The sequence below is a fragment of the Malus domestica genome, chromosome 16, assembly GCF_042453785.1.
Source record: "Malus domestica chromosome 16, GDT2T_hap1".
In the NCBI taxonomy this organism is placed as follows: domain Eukaryota; kingdom Viridiplantae; phylum Streptophyta; class Magnoliopsida; order Rosales; family Rosaceae; genus Malus; species Malus domestica.
In genome coordinates this window covers 12,677,945-12,697,411 of record NC_091676.1, presented here as the reverse complement: position 1 = coordinate 12,697,411, position 19,467 = coordinate 12,677,945, and the positions used below count along the sequence as shown (strand labels likewise).

The 19,467-nt window shown below is 39.1% G+C and overlaps 3 protein-coding genes across 3 annotated transcripts; all 3 read right to left on the bottom strand.

Annotated features, from left to right (window-relative positions):
• Window positions 1-3,268: 3,268 nt before the first annotated feature.
• On the bottom strand, window positions 3,269-5,509 carry LOC114822193 (putative pectinesterase/pectinesterase inhibitor 28). The gene is made up of 2 exons (XM_029096424.2): window positions 4,331-5,509; window positions 3,269-4,085 (listed from the first exon to the last, which is right to left on the bottom strand). The coding sequence occupies exons 1-2, from the start codon at window positions 5,355-5,357 to the stop codon at window positions 3,391-3,393; spliced, it is 1,722 nt and encodes a 573-aa protein (XP_028952257.2). The 5' UTR covers window positions 5,358-5,509; the 3' UTR covers window positions 3,269-3,390.
• Window positions 5,510-10,370: 4,861 nt separating this feature from the next.
• On the bottom strand, window positions 10,371-13,228 carry LOC114821931 (putative pectinesterase/pectinesterase inhibitor 28). Its single transcript, XM_029095411.2, has 2 exons — window positions 12,063-13,228; window positions 10,371-11,182 (listed from the first exon to the last, which is right to left on the bottom strand). The coding sequence occupies exons 1-2, from the start codon at window positions 13,075-13,077 to the stop codon at window positions 10,485-10,487; spliced, it is 1,713 nt and encodes a 570-aa protein (XP_028951244.2). The 5' UTR covers window positions 13,078-13,228; the 3' UTR covers window positions 10,371-10,484.
• A 645-nt stretch (window positions 13,229-13,873) lies between these two features.
• Window positions 13,874-19,467, bottom strand: LOC103414588 (probable acyl-CoA dehydrogenase IBR3). The gene is made up of 17 exons (XM_029095410.2): window positions 19,201-19,467; window positions 18,939-19,073; window positions 18,595-18,735; window positions 18,326-18,457; window positions 17,980-18,165; window positions 17,685-17,762; window positions 17,454-17,564; window positions 17,102-17,200; window positions 16,873-16,990; window positions 16,477-16,745; window positions 16,170-16,364; window positions 15,743-15,885; window positions 15,426-15,510; window positions 15,137-15,346; window positions 14,731-14,883; window positions 14,411-14,515; window positions 13,874-14,277 (listed from the first exon to the last, which is right to left on the bottom strand). Exons 1-17 carry the CDS (start codon window positions 19,309-19,311, stop codon window positions 14,086-14,088), a joined length of 2,463 nt encoding a protein of 820 aa, XP_028951243.2. The 5' UTR covers window positions 19,312-19,467; the 3' UTR covers window positions 13,874-14,085.

The following is a 19,467-nucleotide window of genomic DNA, read 5'->3' as shown; positions in this document are numbered from 1 at the left end:
ATTTTATATTGTACTGACAATCTGAGAGTGAGGGGGGGCTGTGTGACTACCTTAGGCTTCGATCCCCTAAACCTCTTGAGGGTCCTATACAAACAGACTCGTACCATTAACTGTAAGGGGAGGGTACTTGTGTCTATGTGGTATAGGTTGTAAGTGGACACTCTCATTACCCTATCTTTTGTTGGTATTATTTGAGAATATTTTTTTAGGTATGGGTAGTTGGCTGCATGTTTGGTTGTCAGGACAAAAAGAATTTAGGGATCCCACTATAGTTAACTTGTATGAGCATGAAATAAATTTTAACTCAAGTCAAAGGTTTTTGTTGTGCAAATTGTTTCCTTTATACATAGTACAAAGGTATATCTAGTTTCAAACCTAGCTAGGGTGCCTCTCGAGGGGGTGCAAATGATTGAATGTGATGCTCACCCCTACAATTTCAGGTGTTGTGCGATATTTAATGGAAGAGTTGGACTAAGTTGTGTGGTTGTAGCTTGTCAACCTTAAAGCTTTCGAGTTAGAAAATCATCTTTGGAAATGTAAATATTGATTTTCTGGTTTCAATAAAAAAATGTCTATGTGTAGCCTCTTTTGCTTATGTATATATTTATCTAAAACTTATTACTCCCTTGGCTTTTGTAAACTGAACTTTGGGGATTTCTTTTGTAAAAAGGTTGCTTATAAAATGGTTTGAATGTTATGGCTTTTGCTTGAACTCTGATATTTATTTTGTTAATAGTATTAGAGGCTTTGTGTATCTTACAGATACAAGAGAATTGTCGTGTTCTGAGGCAGAGTATGCAACTCTCATGCGTTTTTAAGATTCGTGGCACTGTCACGATACATTTTGGATCGTGACTGTTTGGAATCGGAATGAGATAATAGTCAACGATACATTTACATACACAGTAGCTATTGGTAATATGCTGAGCAAAGACATTGAACTGTGTTTCGTTGATAAATGATGACGTAGAATAGATTGGTCAAACTAGAAAGAAGCAATCGGGGTCAAACTAGATTCACTTGTGAAACGCAAGGTGTTTGAGCCCATAGTTCCTACACCTTCACATGTAAAACCCATTGGCTATAACTGGGTTTTCGTAAGGATGCATAATGAGAAGAATGAGATAGTGAGATATAAGGCACACTTCATGGCGCAAGGTTTCTCTCAACACTTTTAGATTGATTGCAAGGATACGTATTCCCCCATAATGGACGTTATAACGTTCTGTTACCTTATTAGTTTAATAGTTTATGAAATACTAAATATGCAGCTCATATACGCAGCAAGCGGGTATCTCTATGGAAAGCTTGATATAGAAATATATATGAAATTTCTTGAAGGACTCACATTGACTGGATCAAATAATTCTAGAACACGGAACACTTTCTCAATTAGATTGAGGTGTTCACTCTACGGATTGAAACAATCTGAGCAGATTTGGTATAACAGTCTTAGTGAGTATTTGATAGTCATGGATATATGAATAATGAATTATGCACATGCGTGTTTAATAAGTAGTCACATTCTAGATTTGTGATAGTTTCTGTTTATGTCCATCATATAAATCTCATTAGGACTTCCGAAGAGCTTGACAAAACTGCTGCACTCTTGAAATCAGAATTTAAGATGAAAGATCTTAAGTAAACTCGATATTGTCTCAGCCTAGAGCTAGAGCATTGTTCAAATGGTATTCTGGTTCATCAATCTAACTGCACCCATAACGTGTTGAGACACTTTAATGAGAATAAAGCAAAACCTTTGAGTACTCATACAATCATTTGTACACTAGATGCAAAACGAGATCCTTTCCATCCTAAAGATGACGAGGAAGAGGTTTTGGAGCTTGAAGTTCCATACTTGAGTGCAATTGGTGATTTATTGTACTTAGCTCAGTGTATTAGACCAAACAGCTTCTTCGCTATTAATCTTTTGACAAGATAGCAACGCGTCTACATGTAGATAATGGATTGGTGTTAAAAGACATCTTTCCTTAACTCAAAGGTACTACAGATTTGGGCTTGTTCTATCCCTATGTATCCTCGATTGGAGCCGCTCCCCATGGCTCTCAAGTTGATTCTCACCTTGTTGGTTATGTTGATGCGGGTTATATCTAACCTGCACAAGGCATGTTCTCAAACGGATTAGTCTTTATGGTTGGAGGCACTGCAATATCTTGGAGGTTAACTAAGAAAACCTTAGTTGCGACTTCTTTAAACCATGCTGAAATTATCACCCTACATGAATCTACGCGTGAATGCTTCTGGCTGAGAGCCATTATGGAGCATATATATTCGAAGCATTAGTGGGCTTTCTTTTATTGTTGATGTCTCTACAACTTTATGAAGACAACACGGCCTGTATCGACCATATAAATAAATGGTACATCAAAGGAGACAACATCAAACATATTCCGACGAAATTCTTCACATTAGGAACAAAGAACATCAAAAGATTGGAGTCGAGCAAATCCATTCCCAGGACAACTTTGCTGACCTCTTTACGAAGTCACTGCCAAAGTCTACTTTTCAGAAGCGTGTTCAATGAATTGGTATGTGTAAATTATTTGATTTGAATTGCTTGCAGTTCTCAATTGCAAGTTTTGTTAAATTCAGGGGGAGTATCCAAAAGTATACTCACTTGATCTTAATATACTTTTTTTCCCTACGATTATGAGCATTTTTCCTTTGGCTTTTTCCTACCTAACGAGTTTTTAATTAGGTATCCATCCTGAGCTCATCATACCCTTATGTGCTTTCTACTTATTGAAGACGTTTTAGTTTTGACTTAATGCAAGTTCTCATTTTTCTTCTTAGACTATTAGTTTTTATCTTACATGTGTTTAACATAGCGAGGTTTTGTGAGTTATAGTCTTTATGCATAAATTCTTCAATTTGTTTTGAGACTTGCATTCACTCATTGTTGCGACGACCTCATCAATTGTTTTTACTTCATTGTTGAATATTTGATGCAATGTTTGTGTAAGTATTTACACACTCAATGGAGAGTGTTCTAGTCCCAAATTAGTAAGGAGTGTGAATTTATAAATCCTTATGGGATTCCATAGTATCTTTAGATAGTTTTCTAGTTATAATGTATTACTTGAAAGGCAAGGGGTCTCCCTTCTTTACTAATATAAATAAAGGCACAATGAGAAATCATCACTACAAAATGACCAAATTCTCTCTTCTTTCTCTCCTTGCTGCCAGCCACCATCTCTCTTTCTTTTCCCTCAATAATTAAAATAGGCCTACAACATAGTCAGGTATATACTTTATAATTAATTTAATTTTTTATTTGTCTGATTACAATATGTAATTTAATTTAATACATATAAGAATAGTACATTTTTTTCTTTATTTAAAAGTATAAGATTAATCTAACGTCTCTATCTACACTCCGGGCATCATGCCAGCGACGTAGGGCACACCGCTAGGCTGAATCCATCTATCACCGAACACGAACCTCCCTGCGGTGAAGTCCGCGGCGTGCTGAGCGGTAAGCTTCTTGATTCCACGCCATGTCGCCCTTCTAGTCTGGTCGGCACCGAGTCCTCTATTGCCAAACTCACCGAACCAGCAAGATTGGTGATTGTTTGATCCAATCCAATCCATCCACCCTTCTGGAGCAATCACGTCATCGATCTGGGACTGTATGACGATGGTCCTTGCGTACTTTTTCCATGGTCTGCCCAAGTATGCCTTATTGAGGTCCTTCTCGTAGCCTAGTTCACCAGAGATGGTGCAGTTTTGGATGGTGATACCCGAGGGAGAACGCCTGTCGAGTCTCCCGTGGGCAGTCACCATGCAGGCCTGGTTCTCGAGTGGCTTCCTGACGATCATCTTGCAGTTTTGGAACACGGCGGCAGCATCACCAAAGATGAAGTCGATGGTTCCACTAATGGTGCAGTCGCGGTAGAATTGCCTGTAGGTTTGGGTGTACAGGGTGTCTTGGTACCCGTCCATCTTGCAGTTGTAGAAGATGGACAAGTCTGACTGGACACGTAGAGCCACGGCTTGGTGTCCAATGGCTCCGGCTGTGTTCTCAAATCCAATGTCCTTGGCAATGAAGTAGTCTCCCACAACACCTGTAAATATATTGTACATACCAATCATATTTTGAATCTAAACTTACAACTATATATTGTACATACCAATTATACTGTGAATCTAAACTATTGATAAAAGTATAATCATGTTTGATGACCTCGTACACAATATGGTAAGATACTAATATAATATGCACGTTAGATTGAACGTATTAATTCATAGTTTGATAATATCACATGTCAGATCAACTTATGTCTGATTAGAGAGGAAAAGATTGACTTACCAACTGTGGCAGTCTGCATGGTCATGGTACCCTCTGCAAAGTTCTTTCTACCGGTGATCACGGTCTTAGTGGGGCCATCTCCGATAAGCATGACATTGGTCATGTGCTTATCAAAAATGACCTGCTCCTCATACACTCCCTCCTTGACATAAATCACAAAGACCTTCACTGCGTTGTTCTTTGGGATATCCTTCAAGGCTTCGTTGACAGTTTTGTACTTACCACCCCCGTTCTTGGCCACCACCACATCGGGTTTCAGCGTCTGAGGAGTGGCGGTAGCCAATTCAAGCCTTCGGCTATCAATCCAAGCGGGAATGACCTTAGCCTTTTGGAACTTCTTCACAGCAGTTCCAGCTGCAGCCTCAAGAAGTCTGCGGCCGGATTTAACATTAAGAGCCCCGAACATCGTGGAAACTCCATCGGCCATGGCAAGGGCGTTATTGGTGAGCTCTTGCGATGTCTTCAAGAACTGCCTCATCTTCTCACCGGCGTCACCGGTGGTGTTCTCAAACCCATCTAAGCAAGTCTGCTCGTATGTCATGGCGGCGCTGAGCCACACCTTGAGATCCTCCACGTAAAGATCGAGCTTGCTCATGTCAAAGGCCCCGAGTCTTTCGGACGAGTCACTCAAATCATCGATGGCGTACTCCAGGAGCTCCTTGCAGTTCTGGAGTGCGTCGCCTGTGCTCGGGTCCTTGGCCAGCTCCTTCAACGTGACGGACTTCTCGATGACACCGCGGAGCTTGTCCATGGCGACTTGGAACCCTACTTTGATAAGCTCTTTGGGATCGGTGACGTTGCCGGCCGCGCCTGCAAGGCTTTCCTCGCAGGTCTTTTTGTAGTCTGTGGGCTGGCAAATGGCCTGGACCGCCTTTGTGGACGTGGAGGTGTGGCCGTCAGACGACCCTCTGTCGCGGCGTGACACTGTGACCCCAACAGTTACAGCAACTACCATTGCCACCAGAATCAGTGCGGAGGCGCCAATGATGGCGACTTTTTTTTTGTTAGATCCGTCTGCTCCGCCCATGTTTGGAATAATATATATAAATAACTAAAAATCTAACTAATATTTATTTTCTGTAGATTCTGGTGGTGAAAATGAAACCAATAAGATTTCTTATTCAGGTGAGTTGCTGCAGAGCTGTTGGGGTCACTTATTGGGTGTACTGGATAATACTTACTTTTTGTGCCCCCTGCTTCCCAAAGTGGTGTCATGGAGGTATTTATAAAGGCAGGAGCTCCGAATGACGGTTATTTCTGTTAGAAAATGTGAGGTGGGGAGATCATTGGTCTCGACTCATGACAAAACTAGGGGTCGTTCTTGTTCTTACTTTTTTCTTCCAAATTTGGAGCATACAGATGATTGGCAATGCTTAACAGTGGCTCCTTCAAAAGTGGATTACCAGTGCCTGGCTAGAATTAATGTAGCATTTCAAATTATCTTCCATCAACTACCACTAAATTTTCAACATGCCAAATTATCCGACGATGTGACATGCTAATTGTTATAGGCGCATGCCGAAGTATTGGACGACATGCGATGCCAAAATTATCTGCCAACTACCAGTAAAGTTTCACGACTTGACAAATTATCCGACGACATGCGATGCCTATTTTTTTAATTTTTTTATTTTATTGTATAGTTACAAATATATGAGTATTTTTTTATATTTTTAATTATGGTAAGAATTCAATGATTGAAGGAATGAAAATAATGAATTTGGATGCAACAACAATGAATTTATTTTATATTTAAGTGGTTTTCGTGTAAAGTTCACAAACCATTATACTTATGTTTGTGAAAATTAAATTGAATAGAACGTTATATATGGGTTGAGAGTTTGACCATTTAACTCGCTTTACATTGTTCATATACCTATTTGTCACTGTTCTACACATTTCAGCTTAGCACTGCATATGTCCCGCCTAGACTAGGAGGATGGTCACCTTCTCGATTAATTTTTAGACGTTTGAAAATTAAGAATGACGCGTAGACTTGCCTAGCCCACCTAAACCCGCATAGGTCACAACTCCCACTTACATAGAAAAAATAGATAATTTTCATTTTGCATTTTATTTATAAAAAAAAAATTGTAAGAAACTTATTGAATATTTAGCTGAACACTCAGTATATGTTTATTCTCCATGTTTTAAATATGTTCTAAACTTTATAAGCTATATGTCACTGATTTTGCAATTATGTATTCCAATATTGATATATATATTTTTGAATATAAATAGACATTTATTTATATGTTATATAATAAAATTTTATTAAAAAAAAAAAAAAAAACTGCCAAGGCACTAGGTCCTAGCCAGCCGCTCTACTAGCGCTTAACCCATTTTAGAATCTTGCTATTTGTACAAGACATGGTTATGAATTTCATAAGAAGTGTTCCCTTGCCATGGTCACCCACTTTTGGATTTGATATCAAAGGATGGGAAACAAATGAATATGCTTCTAATGTTTTTATCTCAACTTTTACCATCAAATTCGAAGATAAGTGACCATGAATCCTTATTCGTCATTAGGTGACCAAAAGAAATGAATTTTGGACTTCATATACTGCGTGAACCCAATTATGATGGGCTTCTTGGTACTGCTTTTATAAAAGCTCGATAAATCTTAAAACTAAAACAAGAGTAAATGACATTTTGCTCCTTCGGGTTTGGGTGCAATTGCAACCTCATACAACATTTTTAAAATATTTCAATCTCATACACAAACTTATATTTTGTTACAATTTAATACGTCAGTTAGTTAAGCGGTTAATTTGACCATTAAATGATGACGTGATAAATGCATGACCCACATATTTGATGACGTAGCATATGAAAAATAATTGATTATCAAAAAACAATTTAAACAATTTTGTTCTTATCGTTAAAACTCAAAGTTTTCAAGTTCTTTTTATTAGTTTTTATTTTAAACAAATGATTAAATTAAAACTAAATAAAAGGGGGCCCACCTCTCTTTTTCCACCACTCATCCCAAGGGGGTAAAAAGAAAGGAACTTTGGACTTCATATATTGCGTGAACCCAATTATGATGGGCTTCTTGGTACTGCTTTTATAAGAGCTTGATAAATCTTAAAACTAAAAACAACTGTGACAACGTTTAACAAAAAAGAAAAAAAAAAACTTGATGCTTATGAAATATAAAAGGGTTAGCTACATTTTACGGCCTTGAGGTTTGGAATAAAGAATATGTTCATGCAATTTTGGGACAAGATTTTTCGTAATTGACATTTGACTCTTTAGTAGGATTATAAATTAGGATATATGGATGATGTATTTTTAATGTTAGCAATTATAAAGCACAATTTTTTTCGTGCATATATTATTTAACTTTTGATATTAGCACGATTGTGGATAAGATTAAAAATTGTAGTTTAATGCTTTCATAGAAAATTTAATTTCCCCAACATGTTTGTATTCCAACAAAACTAAATTGTAGGGTTTAAACATTTACTACGCATCAAACATGTCCCAAATATTTTGTTTAATTCCACATCAAAGCAATTGCGACATTAATTTTGTGTCGCAGAGCTGTCACAAAATAACTTTGCGATGCTAACAATGTGTCACAATAAGAAGGGAAAACTTTTACGACACAGGTTTGTTGCGATGCAAACACAAGTGTCGCATGGCCATCGGTAAAACGCAATTGTGACGTTTTCATGGTTTTACATGACAAGATTTTAGCGTTGCATTTAACAAGTTTTTTCATAGTGCCATTGGTCATATTGACTGTTTGGTCTTTAATTAAGTTGATGACTTATGAGCATGAGATCTTTATATAGGCTAACGTATAAGCCACATTAGTACCACTTTGTAAAAAAAAGTTTGAATCTCGTGAATAGCGAATTTGATACCAAATTAGGTTGCCCATTGTGTGGCTTAGTCAAATTTTCCCTCCCCTTAGTATAAAATATATCATTGTACTAAAAAAATGGAAGATTAGATATTTGAAGAGACAGAAGTTTGTAAATTGATACAATTTCAAAACTTAAAATGTGTAATATGACAAAATTTGAACATCATGGTCCATTTTGAAAACCACCTCAAACGAGAAGGGTGTAAAATGTAGTTAGACTATTGTAAAATCAAACGAAAGGAGTAATATTTAAAAAGTGTGTTCCTCTAACAATAACGTTTCTATGGAAAAACACTGACAACTAGTATCAATGTTTCCTATCATTTTCTAACAAGTAAATCCTTGTTTGGATATATAAATATTGTCCCTACATGTTATGGCCAGAAGGCAGGAAATGTTTCTTTCTGGTTTTAGGATCCTAAACATTGAAGGCTCAAAGAGAAAACTGGGTTAAAAAAAAAGATCATGAAGTAAATGATGAGGCTTCATGGTGTAGACAGAGGGAAAGAAAATCTGAAGAAACCTTGCCATGAAAGGTGTATTTAAAGACAAAGTACCTAAGGATCTCGCAGTCGAATATGAAACATTATTTACCTTGAGATTTGTGCATATGAAGATCAATGTCACCCAAAGATATAAATGGCCTCCTCTGGCGGAATATGCCCACACAACACTCATTATCATTCCAAACTTTATGGCACGACACTCAAGACCACACGTCTGAATCCAAAACGTCCACATTACGCCCCAAGGAATTGGATTATCACACAAAGAAAGAAGACTAAACGGTACGTATCCCAACTTACTTCGAAAGGCATGGTCTTTGGTTAACTATTCATCTTCAAGGGGAACATGTTACCTTTCAGATAAATATTTAGGGGTAATTATGGACCATTATTTTTTAGGGTTGGAGTAAGGTTGATCGGAATACTTACCTCAGAAGTTTAGTCATGGACTCAACAGTTCCAAGCGGAATTGGATCAGACAGAGCAGTGATGCCACCATTATCCTGTTCCGGGACTATAAGGTGAAGTCCAAACGACTTTGCTAGAATGACCATGCTTGCTCTGCAAGACACAATATCTGTAAAATTTGTGAAAAATGTTATGAGTCTTGGAGTTCCTATAATCTAGGAATGTACGCCGCAAATAATCACAATTTCTAAAAATGTGCAATATCTACTTCTAGATATCCTATAAGATTCTCCCAGCTTAGAATGAAAATTATATCCTAAAAAAGTTTCTCTTAAATACGCTCATCTAGGGTTGCTCATTGGTAATGCAATCTCTGTACTGTAATTCTTTTGTCCACTGTTTGAGTCTTAAAACTTGCTTTCTAGCTTAACTGTCGGATAGTCTTTGGTCGGCACATCCCCATTCCCTAGTCTTAGGCTTGCTCACAATTATTCTCTATTTTACAAATTGTTAGGATTTGTGCCTCCACCATCCGTGGCAATGCTCAAATTTGGTTTCAACAATATTGTTCGAGCACCAAGGAATGGAATAACTAATGACAGCTTGTGGACACAATACCCCAAGAGAAGGACCGACCAGTCTACTTAGGCGACAACCTTATATGCGTGATGGCCAAACGAGGGAACAAGAATCCATGAAAGGTCAGAAACACTGATAGATGAGACGCTCACCAACTTGCAAACCAAGCATGGTACTCGGCCGTGTCATGACACAAGTAGGCTTACGGAAGTCACCTCATTGCCACATGTCGCCCCAATGGAGGGACCACTAGTAAGTCCAATCTGCATTTCGATGCATTAAATGCAAGGACAGTGACAGATTCAGAAGGGAAGACTCAGAAGGTCACCTCATTGAGTGTTAGTTATTTGATGCTGGTTTTTAGTTTGAAGTTCTTTTGGTTGTTACTTGTTATCTAATGATATTTTGCAAAAGTGATGATAAGTTTTGTTGATTGAAAATCAATGTGTTTTAAAGTTTGCTTCAATTGTTGTTATAGGTTTTGCTTTATGGCATTAATACTTGTCCAAAAATAAATTTCTTGATATATTTTTTTAATACTATTAAAAAGGATCTCATACATAATTATTCACAAAATCTCTATAATCTCAAAAATGGTTTTATCTATCATCTCTATAAAAAAATTAATTTCATAACTCGATTCGTATGTGTAATTGGAATGAAAAAGGTATTCCACAAAATCACAAGACAATATCACTAATTTGTTTTTTTTTTTTTTATACATGAAACATTGGCCTTGTAACATTATATGAAAAAATTGGTGTCCCAAGCTTTCATTTGGGATCTACACGGACATCATGCCAGGAACATATGGAACCCCACTGGGCTTCAGCCAATCAACACCTAGAAACACCTTAGCAGGGGTGAAAGCCGCGACTTTATCAGAAGTGAGCGCCTTGACGGTAGGCCATCTGACCCTTTTGGTCATGTCAGCCCTAGGACCCCGGTTGCCGTACTCACCAAAGAAGCAGGTTTGGTTGGTTTTTTTACCAACCCATTCTGACCACCCTTCAGGTACAATGGCTTCGTCAATGGATGACTGCATCACAATCACCCTTGCAAAGTCTTTCCATGGCCTCCCCAAATATGCCTTGCTCTTTTCCTTCACATTCATATAGTCCGGCTCACCGGTGATAGTGCAATTTTGGAGGAACATGCCGGTGATCTCGTTGTGGTCGGTCCTGCCTTGTGCTGTCACCATGCAAGACTGTCCTTCCGCTGGTTTTCTCACCATCATCTTGCAGTTTTGGAACAAAGTCACCCCATCGCCGAAGATGAAGTCTATGGTGCCAGTGATGGTGCAGTCGCGGTAGTATTGGCGGTAGGCTTCGGTGTAGAGGGTGTCTTGGAATCCATCCATGTGGCAGTTGTAGAAGATGGAGAAGTCGGATTGCACACGCAATGCGACAGCTTGGTGCTTTATGTATCCTGCTGTGTTCTCGAACCCTATTCCCTTGGCAATGAAATAGTTTCCAAGTGCGGCTGTAGGAACGAAGTGAAAAAAGAGGGTGAGAAAATGAGGTAGGGTTAGAATGCATAGCTAATCACAATTCAACCCCTTCGACTCTAAAGTAACCATTATAAATTAATTAATGTGACAACTAAGCCGGGTTACTAAAGGCCTGTTTGGTATACTATTAAAGAAAATTCATCATTTCTCAAAACATTTCTTAAAAATAATTTTCTTTAACATTCAAAAACTGATTTGGTATGAGAATTTTCTTAAATCTTAAAATTTAAACTGGATAAAGAGATCTAAAGAGAGGGAGAAAGAGGAGAGATGTGGAAAAAAAGAAAGAGAGGATCAGAGAAGAGAGATGATCGGAGGAGAAAAAGATAAGGAGGGGAGAGAAAGAAGAAAGAAGAGAAGAAGAGAGAGAATGAAGTGAGAAGGAAGGAGAGAGAGAGAAGGAGGAGAGCGAAAGAAGGAGAAGAGAAGAAAAAGAGAGGAGAGGAAGAATGAAAAAGAGAAATCGATTCGGAGTGAGAGATGAGGGGTGAGAGAGAAAAGAAATAATTGAGTTTTAAGTTTAAAAACTTTAAAACTCATTTCTTGTGTTTTGAGATAATAGTCTATTTTCTTAAGTTAATCTTAAGTTCAATTCTTGAAAATAGTCTTACCAAACAAATTTTTAAGATTTGAACTTGAAAAGTGTTTTTGAGTTAAAAAATTAAATTCAAGTAGAGTACCAAACAAGTCTAATTATCTTTGTAATTTTTTCCCACCGCTGTATCGTGTTAATGGCTATTGTTTGAATTTTTATTTTTATTTTTTGGTACTGCAACATCGTCTGTGAACAATTTGGTGCATGAATTTCCCCCCAAAAAAATTCGGTGCATGAATATGTTAAGCGTTACGTACCAAAGGTTGCGGTGTTCTCGGTAGAGACACCATCCGCCTTGTTCAAGCCTCCGCTGATCCTGGTCTTGGTTGGGCCGTCACCAATCATCACAACATTGGTCATTTGCTTGTTAACGACGACAATCTCTTTGTACACTCCCCCCTTAATATAAATCACAAAGGTCTTCTTGCTATTCGGTGGGACCTCCTTCAAGGCCTCGTTGATGGTCTTGTACTTGCCTGTCCCATCTTGAGCCACAACCACGTCGGGCTTCAGGCTCTGCGGAGTGGCAGTCAAGAGATCAAGCTTGCGATCACTCATCCACCCTGGCACTGTCTTATCATGCCACTTTTTCGGACCGCCATTTGACGAGGACAGGAGGCGGCGGTGAGAGTTCAAGTGAAGAGATCCGACGAGACCAGAGATTTCGGAGACCATGGCAAGTCCATTGCTGGTGAGTTCTTGCGCTGTCTTCAAAAAGCCCTTCATTTTCTCACCAGCCTCGCCCTTGGTGTCCTTAAACGCGTCAAGGCAGGTTGCCTGGTGATTGACGGCGGCGCTCAGCCACACCTTGAGATCTTCAAGGTAGTCATCGGTCTTGTTAGGATCGAATGACCCCATCTTATCCACCGCACCGTGGAGATCCTCAACTGCGGTGTCCAACAGTTGCTTGCACACGTCCAAAGCCTGGCTGGCCATTGGATCCTTGGCAAGCTCTTTCAAGGTGTCCGAGTTCTTGATCGCCTCGTTAACTTTGTCTTCTGCCACCTGCAACCCGGCCTTGATCAGGTCCTTGGCGTCGGTGCTGTCACCCGCCACCTTCTCGAGGCTGCTCTGGCAGGTTTCTTTGTAGGTTGTGGGCTGGCATATGGTCTCGATGGCCTTTTTCGACTTGCCAACCTTTGGAGCCTTCTTGTTGCCGCCTTTTTTGGCCATTTTGACACCCACTATCACCGCCACTAGCATCGCCACCAGAAGTACAACCGATACGATGATGACGGCTATCTTCTTCTTCTTTGCTTGACTAGCTGCCATCTTCTTTGCTAGTAACAGTTGTGATCGAGAAAGAAAAATAATCAATTGAAGCAGAAAGGTGTGTGTTTCTTTCTTTTTTGATGAATTTTTCTTCTTTCTCCGGTGAGCTACAGAGCGCTGCCGGGGCTTCTCTTGTTGGAGGAAGGGTCTGGTGCCCCTTTGGCTCTGGTCTGGTTTGGAATGGTGGGATAGTGATGGAATTTATAGGGAGCCCTAGACCACAAATTTCTGAGCGCAAGTTATTTCTGTTAGGTGCGTGGGAGGTCACTGATCAGTCTCCAGTCCAGACAAAATTAATGGTCGTTAATCATGCTTTCTAAAATTGGATAATGTCCAAATTAGGGTAACTTAATAGCACTTGGTAATGACTAATTGGTGTCTAACTATATTGTCTGAGTTCGTGATCCACTTTTTTCTCAGATTAATGAGTGGTAATATTTAACTCCGCATCTCCATTAATCGTGCACTGCCGTAGTGTTACCAGAAAATTTCATTTAGCTAGCTAGTTAATACATAAAGTTGGGACGTAATTCGATAAAATTAACACGTACACATTTTGTTCAGATATTTGAGATTTTGATTAGCCTGCTTAATTAAGTTTAGCAGATACCCTAGATACCTTTTGTACGTATAATTTATCTTCCAAAGATGGGTACCTACCTGAAAAAGAATACCACTAAGACCTCTCAATTGCCATTAATAAATTGTGTTTACTTTTACCTTTCTTGATATATAGATGATTCTTTTACGTGCTTTGAGAAAAAAGGAAATGATTTTGTAGATGTAGATGATGCTGTTTTATCGACTGGTAAAAGTAAATTCATAACATTTACTTCAATGTTATTATAACTTTTAAAATATGCTACTGTTTGTAGTTGTTGAATCAAATTTCAACAACTTTTATAATAACTTGGGGAAAAGCGTTTTCGGGCGAAGCACGCGACTTGCTCGCACTCGACTATGAAAGAAGAAAAGTTCTTGTTTTGTTGAAAGCTTGGTCTGAAAGATTCATAGTTTGGCTCTCCGTAGTTCTAACTTGGCGATAGTACCCAAGTGGACTTCATCTGGACCATCTGCGATTCTCAATGTTCTTGCCGTGGCCCAAAGATGTGCCAGACAAGTGTCGGAAGACAAGCCAGCGCCACCGTGCACTTGCATTGCCATGTCGAGCACCATTAGCGCCATGTTTGGGGCCGCTACCTGCTCCAAATGACACAAATTTAGAGAGAAGTGCATATTCGGTGTATATACACGCATTCTGATTGAGAGTTAAAAGAACACTACACCAAACTCTTGCCCCACACCCAGTTAAGATTCTACAAACTGTACGTACCTTTGCCATTGCTATGGTTCCTCGGGCCTTTTTGTTTCCAAGTCTATCGAGCTGGTCAGCTGCCTCCAGAACCAACAATCTGGCTTTCTCTAGCTCAATTCGACACTGAAAGACAGAAAGCCGATTAAGAAAGAGTGCCGACATTCTCATTACAAGTGTCCAAGAGATGAATCTAAAAATTCAAATCGGATCACTTCTTAAATCATCTAAATGGCTGGAAAGACTTGAAGTCTGATTTATCTCTGTTGTATGATTAGTCTCTCTTTGTAGAAACAAAAGTTTCTCAGGTACGCTATTAAAGGGGGCAAAATCATCATTACCTTTGCAATATCTGAAAGAAATGAGCCTTGTTCAGCAATCAACTTCCCAAAAACTTTTCTACTAAGAGCCCTTTGAGCCATTAGCCAGATGCCACGCTCGGCAGCTCCTATCAGCCTCATGCAATGGTGTAACCTTCCTGGGCCTAGTCTACCCTGCAAGAATTTTAAGTTATCGTCAATAACTAAAGCAATTAGAAGATTCTGCAGAGTGAATCTAGGATACGTTCAGTCACAAAACCAACAAGCTCTGGCCACATATGATTTGAAACTAAGAATCATCGGTTAATTCCAGAAAGACATCTCAGAAATGAAACTAATTCACGGTCACATCAGCATGTGGTGCTACAAATGCCATAAGATCCTAACAGGACACTGGAGCTGATCAAAGAGCAATGAAGTACAATACCTGTGCGATTTCAAACCCACGTCCTTCTCCAAGTAGAATATTTTTTGCTGGGACACGTACATTCTCAAATAATACTTCTGCATGCCCATGAGGTGCATCATCAAAGCCAAAAACTGTAAGTGGTCTCTTTATGTGTACACCTGGAGTTTGGATATCCACTAAGATCATAGATTGCTGCTTATGCATGGAAGCATTGAAGTCGGTTTTCCCCTACATAGTATTCGATAACCTTCATTAATAAAATTAACAATGAATTGAACGAGTAATTAAATGGCATACAAGAACTAACCATGACTATAAGAACTCTACACCTTGGATCCATAGCACCACTTGTCCACCATTTCTTTCCGTTGATGATATATGAATCTCCTTCTCTGTACATGCAATTCAGAGCCAATATAAAATATTAAATATATATCTAGAGGAAACTTGAAGGAAATGGAATATAACACATCCAGTGATTGCCAATATCTGTGAAGAAGCTTGGATGAAAATGTTGTGATTCGAGATGCATTTCCCGTATAATTTCATGAATGCTGCTGTGTAAAATTCAATGATTTTGAGAAAGAAGACACTGCCATCACCATAGATGCTGCATAAACTCACCTTTTAATAGAACACTCGATATTGGTCGCATCAGAGGATGCAACTTGGGGTTCCGTCATTGCGAATCCTGACCGAATTTTCCCCTCAAGCAAAGGAACAAGCCATTCAAGTAGCTGCTCCTTGCTGCCATAGCGCAACAATACCTAATGCAAAAGTTAAGTGTAGAACAGATCAATATATCATGCAAAAGGCCAGACATGTTTCACAAGAGAGTATATAAAGTTTAACCGTTGCACTATTAAAATATGTTCATCTGCATATCATTAAACAAAGCAATCCCAAAAAGGAAAGCACTTATTAATCTTTTCCCAAATCATCCTCTAGACAATGACCTCATTAGGATCACGAGATGCTTTTCCTGATAGAAAAATGGTGGTACCACTGGTTCATCATTCGTAAGCAGTTCGTAATCTAAAAACTTTCATACCTCCATATTTCCCGTGTCAGGTGCACCACAATTGAACACTTGTGGAGCCCAAACTGAACGACCCATGATCTCACAAAGATATCCGTATTCAAGGTTTGAAAGACCTGCGCCCAATAAGTGATTGGAGGAATTCTCTGATAAAAGATGATTGCTTCCATCAAAAATTAATTTTCTGGCCCTGGCAGCACTGTCAAACTTCACACAAGCACAAAGGTAGAAACCAGTTATGTCCACTGGAAAGAAAATTATTCTGCATTATACAATAAATTAGTTTCCAAACTTGGAAAAATGAACAGCAAACACATACAGGTATAAATAAGTTCCAGAGGCCTTCTTTCTTTGCTAGCTCCTTTAACCTCTCCTCCCCTGGATGAACCGTCCAACGTGAGCTAGACTCAGCAAGTTTGTTGAATTCTTGTTCCATGGGATAAATATGATCTTCCATGAACTTTATCAACCTGTTTCTCAATTCTGAAATCCTTTTACTGGGGACAAACCTCCCTCCCCCTTTTGAAAATCCTTGATCATCACTCTCTTGTCCAAATCTTTTCGAGTAGTCTTGAGCAAGGGAAGCACCTTAGGCCACAATTTGGTATGTCAATACTCTTGCAAGCCATTATGTTTGAAAATTGAGAAAAATAATTGATCCATATAAAGAAAACATGTATTTCAAGGAACACAAAATTGTTAGATGGCATAGTACCTGACGGAGGATTCTTGGGAAGCACAGATTCTCGTCGAATAAATTTCCATGCATAGTCTATAATAAAATTAGCTCTATCCCCAGCATGCTGGGCACTCTCTCCTCCAGAAGCATTACCCTGCATTGTAAGGAACCTACCACTTAACTACTGTTTTTTCCATCATCCCTTGACGAAAGTGTTTTGCACTGAACTAAAAATTCAATGTCAAACAATTGTTTCAGAAGTTACCATAATCCATCTACTATATATCCCTGCAAAAATTGATGCCCCTCGAAATAAGGAGAAGGCAACATAGAACTTCCACTCAGCAAAAGGCCATGGCTTTCCCTGCATTGCCGCATTTGCATTGTAACTGAATATAATTAATCAAAAACAGAAAATAAACTACCCAAAGGAGCTATCTATCGGGCAAGTATCTGCATTAACACCCATCTATATTATTCTTAACGCCTTTGACAACCACTTATGCAGGCTAAAATTCTCATAGACATAAATTACCAAAAAAAGAAAGTGTAAATTAGACTAAGAAAATGAGCACATGCATCACTGTTCATTCAATGCTATTGTACTACTGACTTACTGATGAAGAACAGTATTCTGCTACATACTCTGCCTGAGAAGGAATCCCTTCTGGAACCCCCGTGTGTTCCAAACCTTCACCAACTTCAGCCCCGATGTCCACGATGTAAGGCTGCAAAGGATTTAAAGTAGTAATTAAATTATTAAATTATTAAAGCGGAAAATGCCCATGATAATACATTATTCAACTATCCACAAGCCAGACGGTTAAGTTTGAAACTTGGTCAAGTACCAAACAGCTATAAGCAACATCACACATTTGATTTCCAAGAGTAGATAATTCCCAGTCAAGAATGCCAATCACTTGATCCTGCACAGTAAGAGCTATTCAGAGAGAGTTTGTATTTTGTCACTGAACATAACTTTTGATGACTGAAATGCATAATCCTCAAAAGATTTGAGTCCAGATAAGAAGCAGATTGATTAGGAAAAGTTCTCTATATTTGACTTCAAGAACACAAACAAGCATGTATATGGGTATCTCCACTTAAGCACTCAAATGAATAAGGTCTCTCGAAGTACCAAACCTCAATAGGATGAAACACAAGATTATCAATGCGAAAGTCCCCATGAACTAAGCCCGCTGCTGTCCCAGAAGAATCTTCAAGAGGAATGTTCTGCTGTAACCAATCAATCAGCTCAAACATCTTCGGATTTCTCTTGGGCTTGCCCTCACCAGTTGAGGCAATATATTGCTTCGCCCACCTCTCTACCTAAGAAAAGCAAAAGCATAGGGTTCATAAGCCCCGCTAAGTTATAAGAAAAACTAATATTGACATACAGCTCCTTTAGGCATATATTAGGTTCCAATACAACTATACAAGCATATTAAGTAAATTTTCGTCTATGATTCAGAAAACAACATTTATGTACCTGCCGTTTGCAATAGTTGTCACGACGACCATATTTTCCTAGACCAATGGCATCAACATCAGCAGAATGTAGGGATGCTAGAGCTCTTGCAGTTGCTTGGTAAAGTACCCTCCTCCTCTCAGGTGCTACACCCTGATCAAAAGCGAATATAACAAATTGTACTCAAATAGCAAAATTTAATAGAGTAAAACAAAAAACCAACCGGCACCAAATCTATAACACCAATTTAATACGAACAAAAACCATAACTTGACAGAGTAAATTGGTACCGGAAGCTTGGGGTCGAGAAAAATGCGCCCTTCCAGAAACTCCATGATGTAAAAGGGGGTTCCGATGACCCCTGAATCGGTACATAAACAGTAAACTTTTGGAACTGGAACCAATGTATGATTACCCAATGCCTGAAGAACCTGTAATTCCAAACAGAAAAGATAAAAAATCGAACCTTTGTCAGCCAACAGAAAATCATCTTACATAAATTAAATTTTGATAACAAAGGAACATCAGTCACACAAAATAAAGTATCTTCTTTTCCTACACTTTCTCGGCAACCAAACAGAGCAGATAGAATTGCTAGTCAGAAAATAACAAGGGGACAAGAGGGAGAGCTGACCTGGAACTCTCTCTCGACGGCATGAGCAGACTGGAGCAACTTCCCCGGCGGCTTCTTCCTCAAAACGTAGCGTTTCGGCGATGCCCCCGACCCTACCTCTATCTTATACGTCGGATTCGATTGCCCATGCCCGAACTATCATGTCGTAATTCGCAATCCCAAATCAAAATCCAGAAGATGCATACACAAATATATATATATATATATATATAGAGAGAGAGAGAGAGAGAGAGAGAGAGAGAGAGAGAGAGAGAGAGAGAACCTTAGAGACTGTGAAATTGGAGGGAGAGGGAGGGAAGCCAAGAACGTTGGCGGAGGCGTAGGATAGCAAGGAGTTGAGGTCGAAATCGAGAGGCGCACGGCTCTGATCCATTTCGAACGAAGTTCAAACCTTCGAATTAAACGGTGTCGTCTCGTTCTTCTTCTTCTTCTGCAGCTTCTGCTCTTAACCGTTTGAGCTGGCGTCATTTGCCTCGAAATCATCACCATAATTACATCAGAGGATCAGGGAAACGGAGCACACGCTCTC

What these genes read in the sequence shown, in the direction of transcription:
- LOC114822193 (XM_029096424.2), bottom strand. Translation starts at nt 5,357, where the DNA reads ATGGGCGGAGCAGACGGATCTAACAAAAAAAAAGTCGCCATCATTGGC. An exon ending in CATGCAGACTGCCACAGTTG is followed by an intron (nt 4,086 to 4,330) that starts GTAAGTCAATCT and finishes ATATATTTACAG; the next exon opens with GTGTTGTGGGAGACTACTTC.
- LOC114821931 (XM_029095411.2), bottom strand. Translation starts at nt 13,077, where the DNA reads ATGGCAGCTAGTCAAGCAAAGAAGAAGAAGATAGCCGTCATCATCGTA. An exon ending in CGAGAACACCGCAACCTTTG is followed by an intron (nt 11,183 to 12,062) that starts GTACGTAACGCT and finishes TCGTTCCTACAG; the next exon opens with CCGCACTTGGAAACTATTTC.
- LOC103414588 (XM_029095410.2), bottom strand. Translation starts at nt 19,311, where the DNA reads ATGGATCAGAGCCGTGCGCCTCTCGATTTCGACCTCAACTCCTTGCTA. An exon ending in CCAATTTCACAGTCTCTAAG is followed by an intron (nt 19,074 to 19,200) that starts GTTCTCTCTCTC and finishes ACGACATGATAG; the next exon opens with TTCGGGCATGGGCAATCGAA. An exon ending in CTGACACGGGAAATATGGAG is followed by an intron (nt 15,886 to 16,169) that starts GTATGAAAGTTT and finishes CTTTTGCATTAG; the next exon opens with GTATTGTTGCGCTATGGCAG.